The 19702-nt window shown below is 42.9% G+C and overlaps 1 protein-coding gene across 8 annotated transcripts in view; it reads left to right on the top strand.

Annotated features, from left to right (window-relative positions):
- The window catches only part of LOC126335527 (lethal(2) giant larvae protein homolog 1), a 303079-nt gene that overhangs the window by 96810 nt on the left and 186567 nt on the right, over nt 1-19702 (top strand). For all 8 annotated transcript variants that reach the window (XM_049998889.1, XM_049998887.1, XM_049998890.1 and 5 more), the window contains exon 8: nt 7991-8145. In XM_049998889.1, the coding sequence (XP_049854846.1) occupies nt 7991-8145 (155 nt within the window). The remainder of the gene's footprint in view (nt 1-7990; nt 8146-19702) is intronic.

Consider the following 19702-nt stretch of genomic DNA (forward strand, 5'->3'; position numbering starts at 1 on the left):
TGATGATGAATATCAGTAAACAAGTTACTTGCAGATATTTTTTAATGTCGTCTCTTCTGTCCAGCTGGACTGTCTTGACATAAAGCCTGTCTTCATACTTTGTGCTATCTTTTGTATATCACACCAGATTCATAAACACTTTACAAAATAAGAGCCCTCAAGGTGTGGTATTGGACTCTTGATAATGTGATAACAGTTGGTGCTCATTTAGTTTAGCTTCTGTATTTTTGTATTAAAACATTTATTTCATTTTCTTTCTGTCTTGGGCACAGCTTGCAGATGTGACATTATGTAGGCATCAGAAATAGCTCCTTTCAGTTGTCCTATTTCACCTGATCTCCCCTGTACAGTGAACAAATAATTTGGTTAATATGTTGCTGTGAAGCTGCTTACATTGTAAATATTTTCTTCTGGCCATTATCAGCAGTGGATATATATTTCTGGAAACTTGTGACACAAGGCTGCATTAAAACAATTTATTTATGACTGGTTTTCGTCTAACAATAAGACCATTGTCTTGATCCTTTATCAATCTTAGGAAGACAAAAGTGACTACAGAACCTCAAAATACAAAACCTCATACAGATAACAATAATATAAAGGCATTACTTAAAGAAATTGGCCAATACAAGTCACATGTCACTCACATAGAAACATAATCACATTAACTATTAAACTTATAACCTTTATCAGAAGAGACTATGATTTCCCACATCAGCAAAAATTCTTATACTCAAAAACAAATAACTGAACATATGTAGTCGGACATAACCTCACTAACCATACTACTAGTAGAGCCGAAGGTAAAACAACAAAAATGTGTAATAGATATCAGAAATGGCACACACAGGTAATTTTAAGGTAAAACACCCATAATTACAATCATTACAGTAAAGTCATAAGTAACAAAGTAGAATAAGAAGATATGAGTTAATCACAGTTATCATCATTTATTAGTAGGCTATTATTATTATTTCACATTGTTTTGTACGGGATGTTCCTTCTAAATTCAATAGAATGAGCTTGCCTGATTATTTTCTGTGTGAGATTTGAACATTAAAGTCCTAACATTGTTTCCTTTCCCAATTACAATTCAGTCTAAACCAGTGAAATGTAATGTCATATTACATGATTCACATATTGCACTGTCGGGTAGCCTTTCGAGAACCAAAACATTCAAATAACATTGGTAATGTTTCCACCAAAACCCTCAGCTACACAGAAGTTTCATTCTTATCCAAAGGCCTCACCTTTAACCCTATACCCAAATTTAACCATGCTGTACTTACTAAAGACATACTCTCCTTCTCCTGATCCCTGCAATGAAAGCAATTATTTGCCACCAGTCCCTCCATACAAAACCAACACTGAACAGAGATGATGTGACTTATCAAACGAAAGCACTGGCAGGTTGATAGACACACAAACATACACACAAAATTCAAGCTTTCGCAACCAAACATTTGTAAAGGCCTTTACAAATGTCTGGTTGTGTCTGTGTATGTGTGGATGGATATCTGTGTGTATGCGAGTGTATACCTGTCCTTTTTTCCCCCTAAGGTAAGTCTTTTCGCTCCCGGGATTGGAATGACTCCTTCCCCTCTCCCTTAAAGCCCACATCCTTTCGTCTTTCCCTCTCCTCTCTTTCCTGATGAAGCAACCGTTGGTTGCGAAAGCTTGAATTTTGTGTGTATGTTTGTGTGTGTATCAACCTGCTGCGCTTTCGTTTGGTAAGTCACACCGTCTCTTTGTTTTTAGATATATTTTTCCCACGTGGAATGTTTCCCTCTATTATATAAACAAAGATTCCATGACTTACCAAGCAGGAAAGCGCCGGTAGACAGTCACAATAAAATAACACACAAACACACACACAACATTTCGAGCTTTCGCAATCGGCGGTTGCTTCGTCAGGAAAGAGGGTAGGAGAGGGAAAGATGAAAGGATGTGGGTTTTAAGGGAGAGGGTAAGGAGTCATTCCAATCCCGGGAGTGGAAAGACTTACCTTAGGGGGAAAAAAGGATAGGTATACACTCACGCGCGCGCCCACACACACACACACACACACACACACACACACACACACACACACACACACACACACACACATCCATCCGCACATACACAGACACAAGCAGACATTCAACAATTCTGAATGCTACAACTCCCCTTCTTCCATGTGGAAGCTAAAATTGACACTGTCTGAGACCTTTGACACTTTATATGGTCACAACCAAATCTGCTACTGCATGATTCAACTATTGCCAGCGGTGTCAAAGGAAGTCCTCCTCGAATGTTATAATTTTATATGGTGCAACTTCCCCAACTTGTGGAGAGGGCAATTTTAGTACCTCTACTCAAACCAGGGAAGGACCGCACCTGTCCCAGTAGTTACAGCAGTACCACCTTAACAAGCTGTGTAGGAAATACCCTGGAGTGAATGATCAATCATTGTCTGATCTGATTGTTAGGGACCAGTCAACTCCTTAGTTGCTCTAACTGTGAATTCCAGAGATTTTGGTCCACTGTTAACAACCTAACCCTCCTAGAGGTGGCTGTTTAGCAGGCTTTCCTATGTAAACATCACTGTATCAGCACCTTCTTAGGTATCAGTAAGGTGTACAATACTACACAACTACATCAGTGGGGCTTTTGAAGTGTTACCATCTTTGCCATAGCCATACGGTAAGAAATTCCTGCAGTGCTAAATGTCTTGTCTGTTACAATTCTCTGAGTGCCCTTTAGTCTCTCTAATACACTCCTGGAAATGGAAAAAAGAACACAATGACACCGGTGTGTCAGACCCACCATACTTTCTCCAGACACTGCGAGAGGGCTGTACAAGTAATGATCACACGCACGGCACAGCGGACACACCAGGAACTGCAGTATTGGCCGTCGAATGGCGCTAGCTGCGCAGCATTTGTGCACCGCCGCCATCAGTGTCAGCCAGTTTGCCGTGGCATACGGAGCTCCATCGCAGTCTTTAACACTGGTAGCATGCTGCGACAGCGTGGACGTGAACCGTATGTGCAGTTGACGGACTTTGAGCGAGGGCGTATAGTGGGCATGCGGGAGGCCGGGTGGACGTACCGCCGAATTGCTCAATACATGGGGCGTGAGGTCTCCACAGTACATCGATGTTGTCGCCAGTGGTCGGCGGAAGGTGCACGTGCCCGTCGACCTGGGACCGGACCGCAGCGACGCACGGATGCACGCCAAGACCGTAGGATCCTACGCAGTGCCGTAGGGGACCGCACCGCCACTTCCCAGCAAATTAGGGACACTGTTACTCCTGGGGTAGCGGCGAGGACCATTCGCAACCGTCTCCATGAAGCTGGGCTACGGTCCCGCACACCGTTAGGCCGTCTTCCGCTCACACCCCAACATCGTGCAGCCCGCCTCCAGTGGTGTCGCGACAGGCGTGAATGGAGGGACGAATGGAGACGTGTCGTCTTCAGCGATGAGAGTCGCTTCTGCCTTGGTGCCAATGATGGTCGTATGCGTGTTTGGCGCCGTGTAGGTGAGCGCCACAATCAGGACAGCATACGACCGAGGCACACAGGGCCCACACCCGGCATCATGGTGTGGGGAGCGATCTCCTACACTGGCCGTACACCTCTGGTGATCGTCGAGGGGACACTGAATAGTGCACAGTACATCCAAACCGTCATCGAACCCATCGTTCTACCATTCCTAGACCGGCAAGGGAACTTGCTGTTCCAACAGGACAATGCACGTCCGCATGTATCCCGTGCCACCCAACGTGCTCTAGAAGGTGTAAGTCAACTACCCTGGCCAGCAAGATCTCCGGATCTGTCCCCCATTGAGCATGTTTGGGACTGGATGAAGTGTCTTCTCACGCGGTCTGCACGTCCAGCACGAACGCTGGTCCAACTGAGGCGCCAGGTGGAAATGGCATAGCAAGCCGTTCCACAGGACTACATCCAGCATCTCTACGATCGTCTCCATGGGAGAATAGCAGCCTGCATTGCTGCTAAAGGTGGACATACACTGTACTAGTGCTGACATTGTGCAAGCTCTGTTGCCTGTGTCTATGTGCCTGTGGTTCTGTCAGTGTGATCATGTGATGTATCTGACCCCAGGAATGTGTCAGTAAAGTTCCCCCTTCCTGGGACAATGAATTCACGGTGTTCTTATTTCAGTTTCCAAGAGAGTATATGTACCCATCAAGTAATATAATCCAGAATATTCAGGATGCACTCCTCCAACTACAATGACTGGGGAAGGTGGTGTCATTCTGCTGTGTATCTGGGTTCGTGCCTATTGCGGGGAAAAAAAGGTGGATCTAGCAGCCAAGGAGACATGTCCCCCTGCTTGCTGCTGAGGTGCACAGTCATGTGTCGATGGGAAGACGAGTTGCTGGAAGTGAGAGATAATAAGCTCTGTCTAGTAAAGTCCACAATATGGCCATGGTATACCCCCTTCCAGCCATGTTGAAGGGACCAGGTCCTGCTTACTTGCCTTCGCATAAGCCACAGCCATGTGATGCATGGCTTCTTGCTCCGGTGAGAGGACCCTTGAATATATGGTGCATGAGGGCTTATGTTCTGAGCCTGCATACAAAATAACACTCACATCAACAAGTGCATGCTTCATATACTCTTCATTACTGCATGAACACAAGCAGTCAATACTGGAACATAACAGCACAGAACTTTTGATGGCACTGCTATCCCAAGCAAATTTCATCATATGGGGAATAAAAAGTTTAAACTAATCAAAGTAGCAAAAATGTGTGTTAACGTGAGCGAGCCATCTGATGGTGAACCTGTTGGTTCAAAACTCGTTACAGTGCTATTTATATAAATAAATAGTTTTATAAAAGTGGCTGGTTGCTGTTATGTTCTCTGCAGGAATGAACCTGTGTGATCAAGTAACTACTGCAATAGGAGATTTTCCTGAGTTGTGATGGTCTGGTACAGTCATGCAAGTATTCAATTTTATTTGTAAATAGACTTATCAGCCAGAACTTTATGATTACCTCCCTTATAGCTTGTATGTCCATCTGTGGGTTGGATAACAGCAATGAAGCAGCATGGCTTGGAAGCAATGAGGTATTGCTAAGTCGCTGGAGGGAGTTGGTACTACATCTGCACACACACACGTCTCCTAATTCCTGTAAATTGTGGGGAGGGAGATGATGATCTGACACCACGTTTAGTCTCATACCAGGTGTTTTTGACCCGGTTCAGATTTGGCGAGATGAGCGGGTCAGAACATCAATCAGAACTCACCACTGTATTCCTTGAACTGTTCCATCACACTCCTTAAAAATGCCACTGCTGTCAGGAAATGTGGTTATCATTGAAGGGGCGTATGTGGTCTGCAACCAGTGTACAATATTCCTTGGCCGTCGTGGTGCCTTCATGAGCTCTACTGGACCCATGGATGCTCAAGTGAATGTTCTCCAGAACAAAATAGAGCTGCCACCAGCTTGTCTCTGTCCCACAGTGCAGCTGTCAGGGAGCTGCTGCTCTGGAAGAAGATAGATTTGTGCCCTCCCATTGGCATGATAAAGAAGGTACCAGTATTCATCAGACCATGCAATGCTCTGCCAGTTCACCAACAACCAATGTTTATGGTCATGCGCCCATTTTGGTTGTATTGCCAATGTCGTCATGTTAACATTGGCGCATGCATTGTATGTCGGCTGCGGAGGCCCATCATTGGGAGAGTTTGGTGCACTGTGTGTTCACACTCACTTTTACTCTACCAAAAATTAACTTCTGATTTTTAGTTCTGCAACAGCGCATCACCTGTCCTGTTTTACCAGTCTGCCCAGCTTACAACATCGAACATCTGTAATAATGGGTGGCCCTCAAATGCCACGACACTTGGACGTGGTTTCACCTTGGTCTCACTGTGTCGAAGACACTGATTACAGCACTCCTCAAACACAGGACAAGTCATGCAATTTCTGAAATGTTCATGCCAAGCCTCCGGGCCATCACAGTCTGCCATCGGTCAAACTAAAGACATATAACACACCTTCCCCAGTCTAGAAAAGGACAGCATGCTCACTGCGCCATGCATATGTCTGACTAGCAGTCATTCCTCAAAAGGTTACATTGCTATCACCTGGAAACATTTAAATGGTACATGTGTTTGCTTCATATGGGTACTCAACAGTGAGACCATCAGTGCCCTTATGCTCAAACTAATGTAGGGGGGGGGGATAATTTATAAAATTTTTGCGCTCTCATGCGCTTGAAACGATCACATAGTCACTCTATCTCAAATGCACTAAAACTTAGAAAGAGGTAAAGTAGCTTCACATAAAACTAAAACAGAGAAAACAAAACATGGAACAGCTAAAAGAAAAGCACAGGGAAATGTGGCTGGCTGACATTTACAAAAGAATTAGGTGAACCAGTTGCCCTGTCAACACATTAAAACCATCTCGCTAAAAGTTTTGGAAAAAATATTAGACAATCCACAAAACTTTAAAACTCTAACTGTATTTGTTTTGAAATTACTCAATATAGAGAGCAGATATGGTGCCAAATCCGGAGGGGCCTGCTGGTTGGAAAATAAAACACTGTCCAATCAATTTATTCCCATATCCAGTCAACAGTGGCAACACTATATTTGTGATGGAATTGTGTACTGCTGTAAATTGTGAGACTGTCATGACCACATTTGTCATGCTGCTAGTTATTGTGCATTTTAAACTTGGGGGGGATGACGGACTGATGACTTTAAAGACTGATGACAATGTATGCAGGCAATGTGTTGAGAGCATTGAATATTTGTAATACAGGTCTCTTTGATTTATTTCCTTCCAAATTACATTTCTTCCAGTACCCGGGGGATATAACAGATTTCTGGTTCAATCAACATACCCATATTAGAGTTGGACAGATAGGAATTAACATTAAATATCACTAGCATAGCTCTTGACAGTGTAGATAAGTGTCAGACTACAAATCCAAAGATTTGAGTTTCAATCCTCTTTTGACCCTTTGCATTTTTCCAAGTACATAACTGATTACCAGAGGTGAAGGAAGTGGCAAAAAAGTCCGAATTTCATTGTGTTCTGGAGTTTGTTTCTACACATAACTAGTTAAGTATGTCAGTCCAAAGGTTGTAGGAAGGCAAGGACTTGTCACATCTGATAGAATGGTGCCTGGTACATCACTGTGGTAATCTTTCTAACCTTTGGTTTCAGACAGTGTTCCTTTAATCATAGCCAAAATTTAGAATTATGATTTATTTGGGGTGAATAGAAAAAAAATGCTGAAGTGGAGACCCAGAAGGTAATTAATCATGTCGTGTTTTGTAGTAGTAATGCACAACATATGCAATAATGCACAGTCTTGTGGACCGCACCTGGAGGGTTACAGAAGAGCTGCTTACTTCAGTTATACAGACAGTATCAACGTTTGCTTTCATTTTGACGTATCTGTTTGCTTTGCGACAGCTACGTGTACCAGGTATACTGTTTAGCCAAGGCCGATGTTTTGAAGGATACTCCATGGGCTCATTTTCAAATTGAAAACATTTGTACTTACAGATTTGCATCTGTTGTGGTGGACCTGTGAACATATTCTTTAAGATGAGTGTGATTTGTAGGTAATCAGGAGACTATAATCTTTCCATTTAATGAACATAGGATATTTTAGTCATTTTGGAGTTTTGATGGCAAATTGAAAATAGTTCCGGAATTGAATCCGGTGAAATAAACTGAGAATGTAAAAGTAAAGTCACACTTTTAGCAGTTTTCTATGGTCTTAGTTATCTCATTCAGAAGCATATGTTCATCTACTTCTCTGTACTCATTTATTTACAATTAATAATTTGTTAAGTATATCAAAACATTTAAAACAAAATGTCATGCTGCTGTCAATTCATGTATTGAAAGGGTCATGTACTGTGTACAAAAGTAAAATAAATTGTGGATGACACATTAGGTGATGAAAGGGAAAACACTCATTCTTGTTTTCATTATTTATTACTTTTGTTTTAGTGAAGATTATATTATTTTTGCTGGCGGGATGCCTCGAGCTAGTTATAGTGACCGTCACACCGTCACAGTTCAGCATGGGGAGAAGCATGTTGTATTTGACTTCACATCCAAAGTTATAGATTTCTTCACAATTGCTGCAGATGAAGAGGATACAGGTCAGTTCTGTACAAAACTAGAAATATTGTGACACTCTGTTTCTATTTACTGAGCAATAGATGCAAACTGAAGCTGTGAAAAAAAATTGTGCATTGGCATTAGGCTGCTGTCAGATTTATGGATGTGTATGACCTAGTTGCATGGAAACTTATTCCAGAATCACTTTTTAAATGAGACTACCTTGGATGAAAGTAACAGCTAATGTCTAACTACAGTTGACTAATTTACTTGTTCAGAAATGGAAAGTGTTCTTAGTGCCATTAACGCCATTATGTAAAATAGACTTGTGTTAAACAGACAAGACACTGATATGAGATCGAAGTTTCTTGTTATGACGTCCTTGTATAAATCATTCTCATTTCACTTGTTATGTTGTAGGAAGCATTGACTTTAGATAATGATAAAAAATATATATGTAGTTTTTTGGTGTGTTCACATAACTTTGTCAGTCTTGTATTTCCTCTTTGTTCTTTTTGACAGTTCTTTGTTTACTTATCACTATCAAGTTACATTTTCGTAATCGTAAGAATAAGATCAGCTAATTTGGTTACTTGTGTATTAATGGTTTATTATCACGTATGCGACAGAAGAATCCTATAGTGCCAAATCTGGGTAAAATGTTGAGCTTTCAATAGAATCCTCCATTGTCTTCACCAGGAACAACTGACTGTCATGGCTGCTTTTGTAGTGACCTTTCATAGCCCCTAGGTAACTTAAGACTGATCGGCGTACATCATCGTTAGGTCATGCTGCTAGAGTTTGTGTTCATATCTGCGCTGGGGGTTCCATCACAATGTAAACAGTCAAGCAAATTGCTCTTGTTTCTTCTCACTGCAGAAAGCTCACTTCCATGGACTAATAAGATAATAGCCATTGTCTTGGTTGAAGATGGGGAGGGGTTAGGAGGGGGGGGGGGGGGGGCACTGAGTGAGTAAAGCTGACATAGGGACAACTGGTTCAAATAGGGTGGGATCAGGAGAGAGGTTAGAGGACAGGTGAAGGATAGTGATTAGCAAATATTGAGGCCAAGAGGTTATGGGAATTGGAGAAATTCTGTAGGGAGAATTGCCACCGGCACAATGGAGGAAGGGGGCGAATTAAGTTTAAGAACACAAGTGGCACAGGTTATGAAGCAGTTTTGGAGTGAATCACATTATGTTGAGCAGCATGCTCTGCAAATATGCTCCAGTTGGGTTCTGACCATTGTTTGGTAGTGGTTGTTCATATAGGTGTATAATTGATTCAGAGTCATTGAAAAGTAGAATGCTGTGGTATGGTTGTAGAAAAGTTGCTAGAAAACATTGCTCCAATGAATTTCTTAAACTAGTGGAGTGCTCTGTTACATATGACTGTTTCTAAGTTACTTGTGTCCCTTTGTACTGTCTTTGTTTGCTAATTAAAGAACATACACTATACATATGGTTTTGTGTGTGTGTGTGTGTGTGTGTGTGTGTGTGTGTGTGTGTGTGTGTGTGTGTGTGTGTGTGTGTGTGTGATCTACGAGGTGCGACAATAAAGTAATGAGACCGATGTGAAAAAAAAAGTTGCTTACCGTTTTAGTCAAGTTTAGTGTTTCCCGTTCAAAGTAGTTCCCTTCTGATCGCACACACTTTTTCTAGCACTTCTGCCATTGATGGTAACATTTCTGGAACTCATTTTCTGTAATACCCTCAAAGACCCTCATCATAGCTTTTTGGACATCTTGTGTTGTTTGAAAATGGTGTCCCTTGACCACCATTTTGACTCTTGGAAAATAAAAAAAGTCGCTCGGAGTGATATCTGGTGAATGAGGTGGCTGTGGTAGTACTGAAATTTGTTTTGAGGTTAAAAATTGCTGTACTGACAAAGCAGTATGGGATGGAGCATTATCGTGATGCAGAATACAATTATCAGCAATACCGAGATCTTCAGTTATTATTAGACGAACCATTTCTCAATTGATGTTCAGCTCTTCTGCAATCATTTTCACTGATAATCTTCGATCAGATTGTATGAGTTCTTGCACCCTGGCCAAGTTGACATCCATTCGTGAGGTTTATGGTCGTCCACTGCGGTCTTCATCTTCAACATCCGTTCTTCCTTCACTAAACATTTTATGTCAACGAAAAACCTTTAGCTCTCCAAAGACCTTCTGAAGCTTACCGTAAGTTGTCGTGTTTTCACCCAATTTAACAAAAAAGAAATGGCATACCGTTGCGCAATATTATGCGGTTCCATTTCTGTGACGAGACACACAAATGTGTGTTAACTTATTACAGCACAACTCACAACTGAGCAGTTCCATCGATGTGCCGCTTGGACTAGGAGCAGCTTATAGACCGAGGTCAAAGATATTGTGCCTATGCAAGCCTGCAGGGTTACCATATCTTGCAAAGAAAATCAGTCTCATTACTTTATTGTCGCACCTCGTATTGTTGACGAAGTCCTTAATGGCCGGAAGCTTCATTTGTGACAGTCTTTCTGGTGTGCTTATCTGCAACTCAGCATCTCCGGTATATGGTGAGTAGTAACTTTCTTTTTCATAATATTGTTATATTCCATCCTGGATTTTCCATTGTTTGAATCAGTGTAATCTTGTCTTTACAATCCCTACAGAAGTGATAAGCAAGAGAGTGATGAGTGAGTTTAGCTTTATTACTTAATACTAGCAAGCTAGCTTTTGTGAGATAATTGTCCACATGTTTCGCTGAGTGGTAACGTGTTTGCCTACCATGCAGTGGACCCGGATCTGATTCCTGGCCAGATTGGAGATTTTCTCCTCTCATGGACTCGGTATTGTGTTGGCCTCATCATTTCATCACCGAGATGCGATTCGCTTAATGTGGCATCACCTGAAATAAGGCTTGCAACCCAGTGACCAAACTTCTCTGGGTGGGGCCTCCCAGCCATCAGTGCGACATGATCATTTAATTTTTTGTGAGAGATAATTAAAAGCTATTTTTAAGAGCTTGTCAGTTCAGAGTTTCTCACCATTTCCATGATGATCTCTCTTAGGTAAATAAACCAGAGACCATTCCTCCCTTCTTTCTTTGTATACATCAGTGTCCCCCATTAGTCCCATTTGGTATTGGTGCCATGCCTTATTTATGTTGGAGCCTATGTGATCATTTTGTTTCATGTTTATACGAATTTTTAGACTGAAGAGATTTGTGGGAGTTGGCTGATTCTAATTGTGGATCATTGACATTGTAGCCATGAGGTGCTGTGTGTTTCTTCTTTGCACAATTTTGAAATCTTATGAATATTAGATTATTCGTGCAGCTTTTTTCAACAGTACTTTATTATACAGGGTTGCCAGAAGTTCTGAAAATCGGGGAATTTTGAACGTGTCAGGGAAATTTGGAAAACAGGCTGGAAAAATCTCGTTTTTGTTTCAGTAGGTGAAATGGTTTGTTCACTGAGATGTCGTGCACTATCGCTGGCTGGGCACACTTGAGTACATTCGTTGCTTCCTTACTTCCTCATTCTTACTGCTTCTGTCTTCCCTGACATTCCCCTCAGCTTCCAGTCGGTGCTGTCACCTCTTATAGCCTAGCAGCTGCTAACAAGAAGCAGGGAGATGTGAGGAGTGGTTTGTTTGGATCTGATTCTGACTGTAGACCCGGTGGCCGGAGACGGGGGTCAGGTGTGCATGAGGCGTGTGTGAGTGATTGTGTGAAATTATGTGTGCTCTCATTTTCTGACAAAGACTATGACAGAAAATTTTGTTTGACAGTGTGATTGTCTTTTCTAAGGGGGGGAAGTGGAGTTGCTGTTGTTGTCTGCTTGATATGTTAATGTCTACTTCCGTTGATGACTTGCCATCAAAGATAATGTTCTGTTTCTGACCTACCAAGAAATCCCCAGTCAAGTCAAAATCTTTTTCTGATACGAATCGGTATAGTACAAAGCCAAATGCGCCAGCTGCAGTGGTTTCGCAGTTCTAGGCGCGCAGTCCGGAACCGTGCGACTGCTACAGTCGCAGGTTTGAATCCTGCCTCGGGCATGGATGTGTGTGATGTCCTTAGGTTAGTTAGGTTTAAGTAGTTCTAAGTTCTAGGGGACTGGTGACCACAGCAGTTGAGTCCCATAGTGCTCAGAGCCATTTGATCCAAAGCCAAATGCCTTTTGAAAGTCAGATACTGCATCAACCTGCTTTTCTTGATCCATGGCTTTCAGGTTGTCATGAGAAAAGTGCAAGTTTCAGAATGCCTACTGGGTGGCATAGAGATCATTCTACTGGAAATGCTTCATTATGTTTCAGCCTTGAGTAAGAACATCAGAAAGATTGGAAAGTGCTCTTGTAGATCACTTCATGCAGAGTAGCATTACCTGAGCTTCAAATCAATGGGAACTTCTTTTGTTATTTCAAGGGCTTTGTTTTAACTTATGGTTAATATGGAAGCTAATTCTGCTGTAAAATCTGTATACGAAAAGCATATGACACCACCTGGTGACATTATATCCTTGGCACTTTATATGAGTGGCGTATCAGAGGCCCGATCCCAATTTTTATCCAGAATTTCCTGTCGCTTCGTACTTTCCGTGTCCAAGTTGGTGGCTCACATAGTTCCCCCCCCCCCCACCCCCACCCCCTATCCAGGAATGGGGTCCCTCAGGGCACTGTATTGAGTGTACCTCTAATGGCCACTAATGGTCCAGCAGCAGCTGCAGGGCCATCCGTCTCACCCTCTCTGTATGCAGACAACTTCAGCATTTCGTACTGCTCCACCAGTACTGGTGTTGCTTAGCGGTGCCTACAGGGAGCCATCCAGAAGGCACATTCATGGACTCAAGGCACAATCATGGGCTCTAGCCCACAGCTTTCAGTTTTCGGCCGCATACTCGTGTGTTATGCATTTCTGTTGACGTCGCACTGTTCATGCGGAACCAGAACTTTACCTTACTGACGATCCCCTCGCCGTAATGGAGACATATCGATTTTTAGGACCGGTTTTCGATGCCCGATTGACTCGGCTTCCTCACCTTCGTCAGCTTAAGCGGAAGTGCTGGCAGCACCTCATTGCCCTCTGCTGCCTGAGCTAAACCAACTGGGGTGGAGTTGGCTCTACTCTGCTGCACCAATACAAAGCCTTTCTTCAATCCCGCCTTGATTGTGGTAGTCTGGTTTATGGTTTGATGGTTCCCTCAGTGTTGTGTTTACTCGACCCAGTTCATTACTGTGGCGCTCACCTAGCAGACGAGTCTGGTGACCAGCGTTCTTGCAGAAGCTCAAGTCCCTCCATTGCAGTCAGGCGTGCACAGCTGCTTCACAGTTACATTGCACACGTTCGTAGTTCTCCTGCTCATACGAATTAGCGTCTAATTTTCTCACCCATGGCGGTTTATCTCCTGCATCAACTGCCCAGGTCAGGGCTTAGAATTTCAGTTCGTGTCCGATCCCTGCTATCCGGACTGGAGTCCGTGCCTATACCACCTATACTCGAGTTCCAACCACGTACACCTCCACAGTGTACACCTAGGCCGCGGCTTTGCCTGGACCTTACACATGGCCCAAAGGACTCAGTTCATTCTGCAGCTCTGCGCTGTCACTTCATCTCGATTCTTGACATGTACCGAATGTGTAAGTGGTTTACACCAATGGCTCAATGGGTGATAGTCACGTCAGCTTCGCATATGTCCGTGGAGGATATATTGAACAGCATTCCTTGCCTGGTGGCTGCAGTGTTTTCACTGCAGAGCTGGTGGCTATATTTCGTGCTCTTGAGCACATCGGTTCATGCCCTGGGGAGTCGTTTCTTATCTGTACTGACTCCTTGAGCAGCCTAGAAGCTCTCGACCAGTGCTATTTTCATCATCCATTGGTTGTGACCATCCTGGAGTCCATCTATGCCCTGGAATGATCCGGTCATTCAGTGGTGTTTGTGTGGACCTCAGGACATGTCGGAATCCCAGCCAACGAACTTGCTGACATGCTGGCCAAACAGGCTACACGGAAGCCGCTTATGGAGATGGGTGGTCTGATAACTGACATGCGTTCGTGTTGGCGTCACCAGGTTTTTTGGCTCTGGGAGACTCAGTGGCGTAGTCTCGGTACGCACAACAAACTGCGTGCCATTAAGGAGACTACGAATGTGTGGCAGCCCTCCGTGCAGGCCTCTAGCAGGGAGTCTGTGGATCTCTGCTAGCTCCATGTTGGCCACGCTTGGGTTGATCCGTGTCTGCCTGCTGCGACGTGAAGACCTGCCTCACTGTCGGCGTGGCGCCCGGTTGACAGGTGGCGCATCTTCTGGTGCACTGTCTCACTTTGACTGCCCTGCGGCGAAATCTTTGGTCATCTGACTCGTTGCTGCTAATTTTATCTGACAATGCCTCTTCAGCTGATTTAGTTTTAAGTTTTATTCGTGAGGGTGGGTTTTATCATTTGATCTAAATTTTAGTGCATGTCCTTTGCCCCTCTGTGTCCTTCACCCTAGTGCTTTTAGGGTGGAGGTTTTAATGTGTTGCAGAGTGGCTGGCTTCTCCTATTTATTTTTATGGTCAGGCAGCCATGGTAAAATGTTTTCTCATTTTAATGTCTTCTATCTGTTTCTTGCGTTTCTGTGGTTTTCTTCTCTCCTTTTTTCCATTTAAGTGTTGTTGCCCTCCCGTCGTTCTTTTGTGGTTATTCCTTTCTCTCCATTTTGTGTCGTCAGTTTCGCTTGTTTTACTCTCACACTTGTGGCATTGTCTTATATTTGGAACAAGGGACCGATTACAGAGCAGTTTGGTCCCTTCCTCCCTATTTTAAATGAACCATCGCAATTTCTTTAGAGCATTCTTTACAGTGACTATACAGCATAGAGGTCTCTCTCTTCATGAACTGTTCTACTAGTTACGTATCTATCCAATGTCTGGTCAGTCATTCTTTTAAACTTGAGTAACAGTTCTACATACTTCTGCACAGAGCTATATGTTTTGAATTCCTCTTTGAGATGTGACACAACTGCCTCTTTATGAAATTTAATGAAATTGTTAATCTTCTGCTTAATTTAGCTGCCTTTTGTACTTCTGTAATCATTGTTAGCAAGTACCTAATGGTTACTGATACTAATTTCAATATGGACGTCATCAGAGTGGTCAAGTCTGTCTGTTGCTGTTAACTCTTAAATGCTTCCATCATGATTGGTCTCCAAAACTGTTGTGTTCATGTGTAGTTTCCAGAGAAGATACTTTTGTAATATTTAGTGACATGTCGTTTCAAGTCCACCACTTAAAAAACTGTAATTATCTAAATTGACTGCTGGATGATTAAAATCTTCCAGAGAAGATACTTTTGTAATATTTAGTGACATGTCGTTTCAAGTCCACCACTTAAAAAACTGTAATTATCTAAATTGACTGCTGGATGATTAAAATCTCTTCCAATGACAACAGTACATTGGGGGAATGTACATACTACTGAACTGAAATTTTCTGGAGGTGAATCTTGTGATTGACCAAAAGATCCAATTAAGTCTTTCTCCACACTTAATACTAAGTTGTAGCCAAAAACTCTTGCATGCAATTTCATTTTGTAGTCACAGATTTGAGTTTCTGGTCATGTGACAAATACACCATCTTCATTACCTGTTAGCTTATACTTTTGAGATATACTTATTTACCTCAGAAATCTCACTGCCAATGGTCTCGGATTTTAACCAACTTTCTATACCAGTCCTTAGCACTTGCCAACCTTGTTCTGCAGGACCATATAATTCAGGCCCAAACTTCTTCGCAATTCGTGCTTTCCACCCGCAAAATACTCGTGCTATGCAATCCCAAATTCCTGCGTCTCATTTCCCAGATTGATACCCTTGTCCTTTAGGAACTAGAGCAGCAAGCCCATCTCCACCTAAAAAAAGCTCACCATCCTGTTAATTTCCTACTCCCAATTTGAATTATTGCTATCCACCACTTTAAAAATAGCCTCCCTGAAGTCTCACCCACATCCCCTCATAGCTGACAAATCCTGCATTGAGGTCCTGCTACATTTACCACACCCTCAAAAAGACCTTGCCACCACCATACAGAATCCATCACCTAAACAGACCTGAAACACAGTTGTGAACCTGTCATCCAGAACCTCATTCCACAGATGTATCAGTCCTTTCGAAAAACCTCACCTTTTGCCCGACTCCCAAATTCAGTGTTGATGAGTGTGTTAAAGACCTGTCCTTCTATTGCTCCCTGCTGTGGAAACACTTATTTGCCACAAAGCACACCAATCCGACTCGGTCAAAAACTGACATGGAACCCTTCCGACTTAGTTTGTAGTGCTTGACAGTCACATCGATTAAATATTTGGATGTAACCTTGCATAGCGATATGAAGTGGGACAAGCATGTAATGGCAGTTGTGGGGAAGGCGGATAGTTGTCTTCGGTTCATTGGTAGAATTTTGGGAAGATGTGGTTCATCTGTAAAGGAGACCGCTTATAAAACACTAATACGACCTATTCTTGAGTACTGCTCAAGCCTGTGGGATCCATATCAGGTCGGATTGAGGGAGGACATAGAAGCAATTCAGAGTCAGGCTGCTAGATTCGCTACTGGTAGGTTTGATCATCATGCGAATGTTACGGAATTGCTTCAGGAACTCGGGTGGGAGTTCCTAGAGGAAAGGTGGTGTTCTTTTCGTGAATCGCTACTGAGGAAATTTAGAGAACCAGCATTTTAGGCTGACTGCAGTACAATTTTACTGCCGCCAACTTACATTTCGTGGAAAGACCACAAAAATAAGAGAGATTAGTGCTCGTACAGAGGAATATAGGCAGTCATTTTTCCCTCGCTCTGTTTGGGAGTGGAACAAGGAAAGAAGATGCTAGTCATGGTACGAGGTACCCTCCGCCACGCACCATATGGTGGATTGCGGAGTAAGTATGTAGATGTAGATGTAGTTCACTCCCATCACCATAATTCCCAAATCCCTCAACATGGAAGCAAACCTAACATCCGCAGAATGAAACCGCACTCCACCACGTAATACCTGCCCCCCTACCTTACAATCCAACCTGCTGACAAAAGCTCCACCACTTTGGTTATGAACTGCAGTGATTACCTGGCAGAGGGATTCGAGTAGCAGTCAGAAACATCCACCTACGAATCCTCTCTCTCCCCCCCTTGAAAGCATCTGTCTGATCTGTCAACTAAGCTGCAACCACTGTATCACTTTCTATGTAGACATGACAACTATCCTGCTGTTTGTCCACATGAATTACTGCTGCCAAACATTGACAGAGAGAGGTGGATCATCCAGTTGCTCAACATGCTGCTCAAAATGATGTGCTTCACTTTCGTGACTACTTTGGAGCCTGTGCCATTTGAATTCTTCCTACCAACACCAGCTCTACTGAATTGCTCAAGTGGGAACTCTCCATACAATATATCCTTTTTTTCCCATAACCTCCTGGCCCAAACTCAATTAATCCCTGCCTCCCTCTTATCCATCCTCGTCCCTGTCACCCCCACTCAAGAACTACATGTCTTCTATCATACCAATGCACCAACAAATCCTTTCCCCTTCTCTATTTCTCACCTCTCTCCTCTCCCTACCACCCACCTCATCCTTTATCCTGCAGTGCACCCTCCTGCAGTAGCACCTAGCAGGTGTAACCCGTTCGTACACACTCTGCTATGTAGCACTAACATCTTTCACCGTGTGCACCTTAGTATCCCTCCTCCTTCCCATCTTGTGATCTTGTGTTGCTTCCTTACCCCCCACCACCCACCCCAAACAACTATTATTTGTCAGTGGAACTTTAATGCCCTGAGACAATGGCAATATGTGTATTTTTTTGTGCTTTTGTGGATGTATGTGTGTGTTCTACTGCAGAAGAGAAACTATGACAGAAAGTTTTAATATTTTGGAAATCTTTTTCACTGTGACTATCTGCAATTCAGCACCTCATCTATATGGTGAGTAGCAATCTACCATTTACAGTATAATGTGATCTTCACTGTGAAGGAGGCATTCAACAGAAAGAGGAGACTCTTGTATTGCAAATTAGATAAGGGTCTAAGGAAAAGTCCTGGAAAATGTTGGAGTATGGCACTATATGGTGCAGAAACACGGATGCTGAGATGACGGGATGAAAAAAGGGTAGAAGCATTTAAGATGTGGATATGGAGGAGAATGGAGAGAATAAGCTGGGTGGAAAGAGTAAGTAATGAAAGAGTATTGGAAAGGGTTGATGAGAGATGTCTGCTGAAGGTTGTAAGAGAAAGGAAAAAGAACTGGTTGGGACATTCATTGAGAAGGGAGTGCTTACTACTAGTTGCTTTGGAAGGATTGGTTTGTGGGAGAAGACTGAGAGGAAGAAGGAGATACAAAGCTATAGACGACATAAAGGGAAGAGGAAATTATGCAGACCTGAAGAGGATGGCAGAAGACCGAAGAGCCTGGAGAACTACCATTTGAAAACATGCCTTTTGGCAGAACACTAATGATGATATAGTGGTAAATACTGAGTCACAGACTGGGATTACAGAGGCATTTCTAAACATGTAATCTTCTGGCCAGAAGGCCACCTTCTGAAATAGACAACATACATGTACACAAATGTGTGTGCGTGTGCGTGCATGTGCACTGCCTATTACAGAAGAGTCCTGGCTGAAAGTTTACGTGTTTAGTTATGTTTTTGTTGTGCCTGTCTGCGACTGAGCATTTCTGCTATATGGTGAAAACAATCTATCTTTTTCATAATAGTGTCATTATTCCATCCTGAATTTTCCATTGTTAGGTTTAAAAATAAAATATTCCAAAGCACCTAATGATACTCAAACCCACAACCTCTCAGGTCTGAAGTTTGTTATATAACTATTACACTCCACAACCAGTCTATGTAATGGTTCCGTTTTAAATCTGTAAAGCATCATGCAAAATTGCAACTCACAAACGAGGGCCCTTCAGGGTAAATCACGACACGGTATAATTTCAAAAACTCGAACACACCGCTGGGGGCCCCTCCTTGTTGGAATTGTCTGGCTCAGAACCAGGTAATGCCAATCAATTCTGGTGACAATGCTGCAGATTGTGGCCTTTGCTGAAACACTGTGTGCAAGGTTGACTTTCTGAACGTTCTCCAACAATTGCTGGAATGATCCACATTTGAACTCGAACTCCAGGTGACAGGCACCATTAGTTTAAATGTGTGCCATTGGCTTAAGCTGGTTGCACCTTGTTCCCTCATTGGCTCTAGGAACAACTTGTTCAACATGTTGCTAGAGACACTCTAGGCATACCCATAGTGCATAAGGTCATCCTTACCATCCCCTTTTGCCATTTCATTAAGGGTTACCAGTATTCACTGTATGTTAAAACAGCTGACAGTTAACAAATCACTACCTTTTGTGTTTGCCTTCCCATGATGTAGGACGCAGCAGGTTTCTGAAGCACTGACTTGAGAAAAAAGTCAGTGAGCAGAACAACTGGAAATTCTGCCCTAATCAAGTAAGTACTGCAGTGTTCCCATTGTTGTACATAGCTGATTTGTTCTTGATATCCAACTTCTTCATATTGGTGTAGCCACCTTTATATTTCTTCACGACTGCCAATATTGAAAAATTTGGACTTCATTTCCAAATTCGTTTCCAATCA

Source organism: Schistocerca gregaria, chromosome 2, assembly GCF_023897955.1.
Source record: "Schistocerca gregaria isolate iqSchGreg1 chromosome 2, iqSchGreg1.2, whole genome shotgun sequence".
NCBI classification, from domain to species: Eukaryota; Metazoa; Arthropoda; class Insecta; order Orthoptera; family Acrididae; genus Schistocerca; species Schistocerca gregaria.